This window comes from Engraulis encrasicolus, chromosome 11 (genome assembly GCF_034702125.1).
Source record: "Engraulis encrasicolus isolate BLACKSEA-1 chromosome 11, IST_EnEncr_1.0, whole genome shotgun sequence".
NCBI lineage: Eukaryota > Metazoa > Chordata > Actinopteri > Clupeiformes > Engraulidae > Engraulis > Engraulis encrasicolus.
In genome coordinates this window covers 31325071-31336223 of record NC_085867.1, presented here as the reverse complement: position 1 = coordinate 31336223, position 11153 = coordinate 31325071, and the positions used below count along the sequence as shown (strand labels likewise).

Sequence of the window (11153 nt, the reverse complement as noted above, 5' to 3'; positions counted from 1 at the left end):
CTTGTTGACTGCTGAATGTATGTTGAATTCTCAGAGCAACATCCCCCTCTAGTGGAAATGTAATTTAATGCAAGTCTTGCCTTACTCATGGTACGGTTTAACCTTTGCAATCAAATGAAATGTATGTTTCCTTTACTAATCTCCTCAGGACCTAAGTCAATAGTATCCGGGGTCAATGGGTGTGTACTTTAAATAAATAACCGTGATCAAGCATTCCACAGGCACTCCATTGACAACATCAACCGTGTCATTCATTTTCCAATACATTTGATTTTAATCAAGTGGCGCGCCCAAATCAATGATCATTCAACACAAGTCTTTCAAAAAAGCTTTGACAAAAACAGGGTTTACTTTTCCATTGTGAAACAACATCTCCTTTTATAAAAGTTACATAAAATATCTGTGATAAAGCTCAAAATACAGAGCACATTTATTAATGCATTCAAAGACTTTCGAAATTAAAATCTTCAGACACATAGTTGTGTGACAGAGTAGCAGATCGGCATTTACATGAGGTACATTAGTGCATTACAGCAAGAACAGTGCATAGAGTGTTTCCTCTGAAAATAGAATTTAATTCTTATAAAAGAATGTGATATGTCTTGCAATTAAATGAAGGAGAAAGAAATCCTCAAGATTAACATTAGTCAAGCCATTAGGTTTACTGATGATATGTGTGCAGTGGCTAAATTGGCCATCTAAGACTGTGCATCTGGTCGGGCTCCAACTCCCCTTAGCCGTGACAAATCAAACACAAACCCATGACCTCTCATGGCTTATTGCTTAATTGTAAGAAGTGTATGCCCTTCATCTCTCAACAGTGCTTAAATACGATATTCCATTGTACTGTATCTTCTGCTTACATACAGTATTCACACTTAGCAGTCAATTTGAAGAGATATTGCCAAATCAAATTTGATGCCATTACAATATCCAAACTAATACCAAGACATTTTTCCTCAGTGTCCATGTTGGCATAGTTACTGCACTTTGCCTTTGCATGGCAGTTTAGATATAGCTAAAAGCCAAACACCTCTTTCCAAAACTGTGCCACTGTGAAGTTCTTGTTCCTCATGACTAGTCGGCGGAGAGCTCTGGCTTCTTTGACAGACTGGTCGTAGCTGGGCCTCCAGATGCTCCTGAGAGAGGGCCCGTCTGAGGGGCGAGCCACCTCAAAGTCAAACAGCCCCGGCCGAGGGCATCTCAAGTGGTCCGCTTGTGCTTGCCAGGTTTTTGGTGCCAGACCCTAAACAGCATGGATTGGAGAGGGAGAAAAAAGGCAAAATGTCACAGATAGATTACATTACAGTACATTGCATTTGGCAGACGCTTCATAACCAAAGCGACTTTCAAAAGAGGACATAATCATAGCCAACATCACAAGCAGATACAAAGTGCACAGGAAATATACAGAACAACAAGAGCAGATGCAAAGAAGGGTTAGGTTTTTTGTAATGTTTTTTAAAAATCATTTTTATTTATTTATTTATCTATAGATAGATATGAAAACCTAGCAAATGGTGCACAAATAGAGCACAAACGACAAAGTCGTGATTTTATCGTGTCAAAATTCTCATGGCAAAACGCATAGGGAAATGCTGTGACACTAGTCACAATAGCCACTATGAACTGAAGCTAATTACTCCACGTTAGGTTCTTCATTACCCATACACACATCATCTATAACCTCTACATACTTTACAGTTTGCTTTTAAAAATATATTTTTAGGGCGTGTTCGTTTTGCCATATAGGAAGTGAGTTGGGAGAAATGGCCAGGATAAAGACATGGAGTGCGTTTTAATATGCAACCTTGCCTCCTCCACTTGCGCTTGTCTCCTCGTCCCGCCTCCTGGCCCCTCCTCCGTGGAGAAAACGATAAAGTTTCCCAGCTGTCAGCCTAGCCACAACAACTTTTGAGGGACTGTTTTTCATTCACCATCCCAATTGCAAATGAGAAAAAGACTCTACAATTGAGTTTTTGCAAGATATTGAAACATAATGCTGTTGTCAGTGATGTCATCATGACAGGAAGCAAGTGGAGGAGGCAAGTGGAGGAGGCAAGGTCGCATATTGCAACGCACTCATGGCAATGGGTGTGCAGTGCAGCCTCAGGGACGCACTACGATTCCAGACAACAACAAAGGCTTCCCTCAATGGGGTCTGCTAGTGTACAAAACGATTCAGGGTATTAGGCCAGATGTGAAAGTCTATATTGTTTGGGTAGTCCTCTGAGATTGCTTTGGGAAATATAATTGTTAAAAGTGTGATTTGAACACAACATGAGAATGGAAATACAGTAGCTACGGGGGGGACGGGGGGGGGTGGTCTTTCAACTTTATTGATGACAGGATAGTAGGAGAAGTGGACAGAAAGTGAATGGGGAGAGAGACAGGGAGGGGTCGGCAAATGACCCGGGCCGGGAATCAAAGCAAGGTTGGCCGCACGGCAGACGAGTACCCCACCGTTAGCCCACGGCAGGGCCACAGAAGCTTGGGCTGCGGAGCACCCTTGACTCTTGGGCCACTGGGTCCGGTACACCAGTGTTTCTCAAAAGGGGTGCCGGGGCACTCTGGGTGCCGCGGGGCCCCCTCAGGGGCTGATAAATAAATGATGCAATATGATGCATATTTGTCTAAATTGATAAGTTAATACTAGTCAGTGGAATCTTTCATCTGCCATTTACACACAATAAAGTAAATATAGGTCGCCCCAGTCAGCTGACACTTTGAACGTAGGTCATGTGACGTCTCCAAATGTGTTACTTTTCTAAGCTTTTGTGGTATCGGATGCAATGCCATGTTACGGCTTGTTGGTTTGGGGTGCCTTCAAATTTTTCATGAACTGAAAGGGTGGCTCGCCTAAAAAAAGTTGAGAAACACTCCGGTACACCCCTGCAGTAACCTGTCCTTGTGCAGCCCCATTTAATTACAGTATAGTGTATAGTGCAATAGTGTAGAGCACCACATCACCCCATACAGCTTTTTGACAATTAAGCTGACTTTGTCACACACACACACACACACACACACACACACACACACACACACACACACACACACACACACACACACACACACACACACACACACACACACACACAAACACACAAACACACCTGTTTTTCACTGTTGATGTTCTCCCATAGCCTGTTGCACACCATGCACTCGAACTCGTCTATGTAGTTGCTCTGCGTGATGTCCTGCACGCCCCATGGGCGGAGCTTCATGGCCGACACCAGCTCCTGATTGGTCACTTCCCGCCGGTGCTTCCACTCCAGATAGGTCAGGTACTCCTCGTCGTTCTCGTCCAACCTCTTCACGTACTCCGCCAGTTGCTTTGGGTCGGTATCGGGTTCGACGACCACGGCGCTGTGGTTGCTAGGCAGCCATTGTCGTACGTTGGGCGCGCCGTAGTAGACGGGCACCACGCCGAGCTTCAGCGGCCGCCACAACTTCTCCGTCACATAGTCCTCGCACACTGCGTTCTCAAACGCCAAGATGAACTTGTAGCGCGCCAGCGCCTGATGGAACGCCGGCTCGTCCATGGCAGTGGACTCGCGCAGGGCAGCGGGCAGATCGCGGTTGTGCAGGCACCGGCCGTACGAGTCCACGGGGATGTGGCGCATTAGCTCGGCCACGTACACGTCGCGGTCGGACGGCGGGTCGCAGTCGGACTGCACGTACGCGACGGGTGCCAGGCCCTCCTCGCCTCCACGCAGCCGGTTCTTCTTGGACAGCGGTACCAGGTGGGCGTGGGAGGTGAGGGACGACAGGCTCTCCAGGTACTGGGTGACCAGCGGCAGGTGCGAGTGGCGGCTGAAGGTGGCCGTGTGGTTGAAGAGCGTGATGACGGGCTCATGGAAGAGCTTGTAGTTGTTCTTTGGGGACTCCTCATGGAAGAGCGCCCACTGGTGGTGGGCCAGCCTGGGCAGGGGAAGGCTCTCCACATTCAGGTCAGTGCCTGATACAGAACAAGATAAAAAATAAAATTAGTGGGTTGAGTTTAATATAGAGATATGATACAGCGTATTATTAAGGGAAATCACACAGAGGTGGTGGTCGAGACTGGGTAAGGGGATAATCTCCACATTCAAGTCAGTACCTGATTAGTAGAAGAATAAAATTGAAATGAAAGTGTCAAGTAGTGAAGTGAAGATACTGTGTACAGTACTTCTTTGATCAGAGGGAAATGAAGGTGTCTAGAAGCGTATACTGTAATAGAGTGTTTCCCAACCTTTTTTGTCTTGAGTACCCCCAAGCCTTTTTGCGTGCCATGAGTTACCCCCTAAGTCAAGTTCTGTATCGTTTTCTCTATCCCAATGTAATTAAGCGCGAAATATTTGTTAAAATTACATTTTCCAAGTACCCCCTGCAGTGTGCTACACGTACCCCTGGTTGGGAAACACTGGTGTAATATACAATGTGGTGGAGGTCGAGACTGGGTAAAGGGACGCTCTCTCCACATTTAAGTCAGTGCCTGATTAATAAACGATTAATAGACTTTAGATAAGATACTTAATTGACAAACAAAAGAAGGTGTCCAACAAGCATAACATGGAGAGCACATTGCAAAACGAAAGTGTAATGAAGAGCCCTGACATTTTAGCCCATGTTATTATTCTCTCTGCCATATGTTCTTATTTTTGTATTTGAATCTACTTCGTATGCTTTGCTTGTTTTTTAGTCCTGTCCTCGTATAATGTCGCAGCTGCAAATGTAGGACATTAGTTCATTTCATTATTTAATACTAAGGGAGAAGTTGGCAGGCTTATAACGAGGTCACAGGAATTTGTTCTACAAAGGTTGAGAACCACGGTCATAGATTAAGGTGTCACACATTGCACAAATCCATACATCACACATTAACATATACACTCACCGGCCACTCAATTAGGAACACCTCTCTACTGCTGAGTTGGACCCCCTTTTGCCTTCAGAAGTGCCTGAACTGTCTGCAACAATACTTGGGTAGGCTGTGGCATTCCAACAAAGATAAATTGGTACTAATAGGCCCAAATTGTGCTAAGAAAATATCCTTATGCCATTATATGGCCAGCCTGAAACGTTGATTTAAGGCATGGTTGACCCATGTTTCCATGCTATTGACACCAAATTCGGACCATTCCACCTGAGTGTTGCAGTAGATATCAAGACTCATCAGACCAGGCAAGATTTTTACGATCTTCTAGCTTTGTTTATGGTGAGCCTGGTCAAATTGTTGCCTCATTTTCCTGTTCTTAGCTGACAGGACTGGCACCAAATGTGGTTTTCTGCTGCTGTAGCCCATTTGCCTCAAGATTGGATGTGCTGTGTAATCAGGTATTTTCTTATGTATACCTCGGTTGTAATGAGTGGTTATCTGACTTAATGTTGCCTTTGTATCAGCTCCAACCAATCTGGCCATTATCCTCAGACCTCTGCCATCAACAAGGCATTTTTGCCCACAGAATCACTGCTCACTGTATTTTTTTTCTTTTTCACATCATTCTTTGTAATCCCTAGAGATGGTTATGTGTGAATATCCCAGTAGATCAGTCTTTTCTGAAATATTCATATCAAGCCTTTCAGCATCAACAGCCATGCCCTGTTCAAAGTCATTTAAATAGCCTTTCTTCCCCATCATGATGCCCGGTTTGAACTGCATAAGATAATCTTGACCATGTATACATGTACAAATGCATAGAGTTGCCAACATGTGATTGTCTGTTCAGAAATTTGCCTCAATGAACAGTTGTAATAGGTGTTCCTAATGAAGTGGCCGGTGAGTGTATGTGTGCATAACACACGTGAGTGTGTAAGAGAAGAGCAGCTATGGCCTAATGGTTAGGGAGGTGATCTTAACATCAGAGGGTTGCCGGTTCGAATCCCACCCTTGCCTCTCCCTTCACATGCATCCATAGCTGAATTGCCCACAGTGATCCAAGGACTGTAACCAACACCCTGTAAATAACTGTAAGCCGCATTGGATAAAAGCAACAGGTAATTGTAATGCAATGTAAAAAGAGCATAAAAAACAGGCAGAAAAGCCTGAAAATGAAAAACGACCACAGCATCGCCTGATAAGAACACAGTTTATGATGAACAACACTACCGGAAGCAGTGGAGCCTGACCTTTAGTGTGAAAATAGCTTTTCTGAATCTAAAAGCCATCACATCCAGCAAATTGCAGAGGTTCTACCGTGACAAGTCTATGATTGAGTCCTGACAGCTTTCGATAGCGGTTGCTATGCCAGCTCTGTGGTGTGTGTGTGTGTGTGTGTGTGTGTGTGTGTGTGTGTGTGTGTGTGTGTGTGTGTGTGTGTGTGTGTGTGTGTGTGTGTGTGTGTGTGTGTGTGTGTTTTCTCCAACACTATCAGTGAGAAGTGTAGCACCAGGCTTGAGGCTGCATGGGCTATTTTTGAATCACTACAGTAATAAAAGTTTGTGAGCTTCTCGTCGCTTGACGAGACAGCCAACGCATCTCTCTCTCTCCCCTTCTCGCTCTCCCTCCCTCTCCCTCTCTCTCTCGCTCCCCTCCCTCCCTCCCTCTGTCTCTCTCTGATTAATTAGAGGACAGTGTGCAGAGGAGGTGTCAAAGCAGCTGTATCCAATCATCCTCCATTAAGTACACCACCGTCGCCACGGCTACAAAAAAAGCATCATGGAGGCAGGGTGACATGAAGATCAGGGACTAGCTAATGACACAGGAGAGGAGAGGAGAGGAGAGGAGAGGAGAGGAGAGGAGAGGAGAGAAGAGAAGACAAGAGAAGAGAAGAGAAGAGAAGAGAAGAGAAGAGAAGAGAAGAGAAGAGAAGAGAAGGGAAGAGAAGAGAAGAGAAGAGAAGAGAAGAGAAGACACTGCAGGTCAATCATACTTACAGTACAAATGCATGTGTGTGACAATGGTAGTTTTGGCCATTTTCTCCTAAATAACAGGTAATATTGTCAGTCACATACACTTCTAGAGACAAACTGGTGGCATGTCTACACCAACCAAGTACCTTGTTACATCCAATTAAGTGTGTGATTTAACTATTTACCACACACACTCAAAAATGTGTTTGAAAGATGCAAGTTAGTATGTAATAACAGACGTGGGTTGTCTTTATCTTACTGGTTACTACTATGAGAATGTTATACTCTCAGCTTGCCAGCTTACGCCTATGTTTTTTCTCCCAGTTATATATTTTTTACCATGGTAAAGGATTATGTGTTTTGCCACCTGTCCAGGTTTCCACGATTGTCCTGGTTTTTAATGGTCTGTCCCAGGGGGAAATCATTTTCCCTGGACTCTAAATGAAGGATTCCATTGCTTACGAACAAAAAGGTCAATTGAGTTTGAAATATCCAGGTTGTTTGTCAGACAGAGGTGGCAACACCATTCATAATGTATGAAACACTCATAAGTCTAGTTAAACAAAACAGATGAACTTCAAAACAAACAGATGAACAGTTGCACTGAACTGAAGACCCAGCTGTTGTTGTGCCCTTGTTTCATCCTGAGAATACACAAATTGCGATACAAACTGTATTTTGGGTGAAAAATAAAAAATCCTTTCACATTCTCACAATAGAACAGTAAAAATGATTTCCGCTCAGAAAGCAAACTACATGTGATGGCTTTGTCTGGCTTCATACTTCCCCCTCATGTTGCTATGGGATATTTGGTTTCTATGGAAACCTAAGAGATGGAGAGTGCCTTGCATGTCACACCGGCATTTGCAACACATTATCTAAATGCCTCAGAGTAGCCATTACACAGTGGACAGGCAAACAGGAGTACTATTACCAAGCAAGCCCTATAGTGCTGTTTATTCTGTTTTAATTGGGACGATGTATTTATATACTGTATATATTCAGCATGACAAGCAGAGAAGGCAAAAAAAATGTAGGGTGAATTCAGGTAAATTGGGCCACTTTTTCCACATTATTTTTTCACTAATTTGCGAAAAAAGGGGCCCAGTTTACCTGAATCCATGTTGGAAAAACACAAGTGTTGGGTGGCAGCCCAGCCGCAGAGAGCAAGAGCGAGAGAGCACTCTTACGAAGACTCTTACTGGGATAATTGTCCTTGAACTCCCACTAGATTTTTAAGAGGCAATGCTGTTTTCCAAAACATTAATTTAATTAGCGAGACAGAAATGGAAAAGTGTCTCATCTCAAATATCGTCCGTCCCTCCCCTGCTCTGACCTTCACTTTATGGAGGAATAAATGGTTCATGGATCTTTAACGGTCCCTAGTTCTGTACTTTCGTCTGAAATCAAAACAACCTAAGTTGTGCCACGGTGAGCGTGCAAACTATAGTGGGTATGGTTTTACAAGATGGCATTAAGATTCCTAGATGTAAGAGTATCAAAGATGTTCACTCATTCCGCACATGATGAAAGGCTGAGTTACAAAACATGTATGCAACTACGCATATCCTGTGCAGTGCACTTTGTAGATGTTGCACACAGCCTAATAATGCCCCACTGGGGCAGCAGTGGCCCATAGGGACTTGGTCTTTCAATCTGGGGGTTCTATGTTCAAATCCCAACTAACCTCTCCCTGCAATACTCCATCCATGGCTGGAGTTCGCTTGAGCAAGGTACATATCCAAACATTGCTCCAGGGACTGTAACCAATTCCTGAAAAATAATAACTGTAAATTGCTTTGGATAAAAGCGTCAGCTAAGTGCAATGTAATGTAACCATCGAGAAAGCCGAAAAGCCCAACTGGGAAACTCCAACTCCCATTGTCATTTGTGACTGACACAGCACTCCACAGCACACAAGTGCACACAACAAAATTGCATTTATGCCTCATCCGTGCAAGGGGGCAGCCCCCAATGGCGCCCGAAAGGGACCAGTGCGGCGGGATGGTACCATGCTCAGGGGACCTCAGTCATGGAGTAGGATGGGGGAGAGCACTGGTTAAATACTCCCCCCATATTATTAGCTACTCTATATGAACGTCACAAAATGCAGTCATCATAGTTGTACTCTACTCACCATAGAAGAGGAAGGCCTGAGTGGAGGGGTGTGAATAGTAAGACCTGTTGATGGTGAAGAAGCATCTGTTGGCACCACACTCCCCCAGCCGCCCCTGTTCACCTGTGAGGGGGGACCACCACACCACCACTGGGTACTGGTGGCTCTCAGAGCCCATGGCTTCCATCTCATCATGGAGCACAGCACTGCCATCCTGCTGTGGTCTCCTTCGGAGTTTGGCGGAGCCATCTAACTGGCCAAGCTCCTCCACCACCTACGGTACATGTTCAAAAAAGGACAGGATGATGAGGGACCGGATGAGGACGAAGCTGAAGGCCATTTTTTCATGCTTATTGTGGCATGTTTCAAATGCAGAATGAATGCGCACACATTTACATTTTCAGGGGTTTGTTGAAACTTGCAGTCTATTGGGAATTGTGTTAGGTTACAGGAAGGAAGCATGCAGTGTAACTCTGTAACAGAGTCCATGTACAGTAGCCTACAGAACAGTGTGTTGTCTACAGACAAGGGGTAAGAGCATGAGGTCACGGATACAATAGAAGGAGGTAAAGGAATAGAACTAGGAAATACCAGACAGGAGAAGATTCCAAGTTAGTTGGAGCTCGTGCAGACCGAGGAGGAGACGGAAAGGTCAAGCTACATTCCGCTAGCTAGAGGTCAGACCAACAGGATAGAACAGCCAGAGATCATTCATTCAATGTTAAAGGCATCAAGGAGGGGATTCGGTCGATTCTGGAGTCCAAATTTTACCTGGAATGTTATGACAAGGAAGACAAATGCTGAAACACAGAGGCACACCACAGAAAGTTTCCGTGGAGTCAATTTGGCCATTTCCCTTCATCTGTCTGTCTCCAGTACTTAAACAATCTCATATTAAAGTAAACTGCCAAGCTACTTTAGCAAACTCAAGGCTATGATTAGCCTCAAAACGTTGAGGACAGCCGCTGAAAGACCAGAATTTTCTGTGCGCTGCGCGTGGATTTTGATGGCGCACGCAGCCATGTTCTGCCGCTTGCCTTTTGCGTTTTCCGGAGAAATGGTAGGCGAACTACAAAAACTACTGCGATAAACACATTTTGTGTTAATGTCTATCTTCAAGAAATCAAGTAGCAGAGGGTAGAATCACTCTCGTTGTTGTGGTCATCCATGCGCTCTCATTCACCAGAATCCCTGCCAATCAAATAAGGCACCCTATGGGAGAAGGAGGAACCGTGTGTCATTCACTCTCCGGTTTGGAGGATGGGGCATGGTTTACGTGGATGACCCATGGGATGACCCACTGTCAGAATTTCATAAAGCTAGTTCTTATGAAACAATGCTGACATAGGAGAAGTAGAGGTGGAGTTCTAGATGTTTTGGAATTTAAGGTCGTATTGCGCATCTGTCTGCAGGTCACCGTAGGCCCTAAATGATAGAGTGTGCCTCTTTTTTTTTTTTTTTAGCTTAATTGGATTAGTGCACATTTTGGGAATATGCCTAATGAGTTTACAGCTGGACACAATGTTAAAAAAATGCCCTAAACCTAGAAATACACATTCTAGTAATTTATTTTATTTATTTTATTTATTTGTTACAAGGATGGCCCCTTGAAATGTGCCATCTCATTTTCGAGGGGGTCCTACTGACAGTACAGTACAAAAACAGAAAAGAAAAGAAAACAGTAGACATAGACGCACACATTCACTCACTCATTCACTCACTGGCGTTGCTCTCCAAACTACCCCACCACCCAACATGCTACAATAGTATGGTTTACAAGATGCCATTAGTTGTTAAAGAAATCATATGAATGAAAAGGGCAAAACAAGACAACAGAAAACCCAAAAACAAAACAGACAATACAAAGTAATGCATCATCTTTTTGGTATTTATAGTTGGCATTTTGTTGGTTTATGGTGTTCACAAATTACATTGCTTAATATAAATGATCACATCATTTTGAGACCATAACTGTCACCTTTTCCAAAAGTTACACCATTTTGAAGGTCAGTCCACTGGTCCTGAACAAATTCAGCTTGATGAAAGTGTGAATGATCTACACCCCCACCCTCCAAAAACATTCATGTCATTGAGGTACTGCCACAGTCATATTGCATGTCAGTGTGACTACATGGCTTCAGTGTAAGACATGGCCATCTTCTCCGGTTGTTTACCATGAACTCTCCTTGACCTCTGACAGGGA

General features: G+C 44.1%; 1 protein-coding gene across 2 annotated transcripts; it reads right to left on the bottom strand.

The window, feature by feature from the left end:
• Positions 1-250: 250 nt before the first annotated feature.
• fut10 (fucosyltransferase 10) lies at positions 251-10108 on the bottom strand. Of its 2 annotated transcripts, none has more exons than XM_063211310.1 (4): positions 9722-10108; positions 8972-9224; positions 3117-3961; positions 251-1246 (listed from the first exon to the last, which is right to left on the bottom strand). In XM_063211310.1, the coding sequence occupies exons 1-4, from the start codon at positions 9800-9802 to the stop codon at positions 1019-1021; spliced, it is 1407 nt and encodes a 468-aa protein (XP_063067380.1). In that variant the 5' UTR covers positions 9803-10108; the 3' UTR covers positions 251-1018. The 2 variants fall into 2 exon arrangements, with proteins under 2 accessions (XP_063067380.1, XP_063067381.1); XM_063211311.1 differs by having other exon boundaries at positions 9542-9813.
• Positions 10109-11153: the final 1045 nt, after the last annotated feature.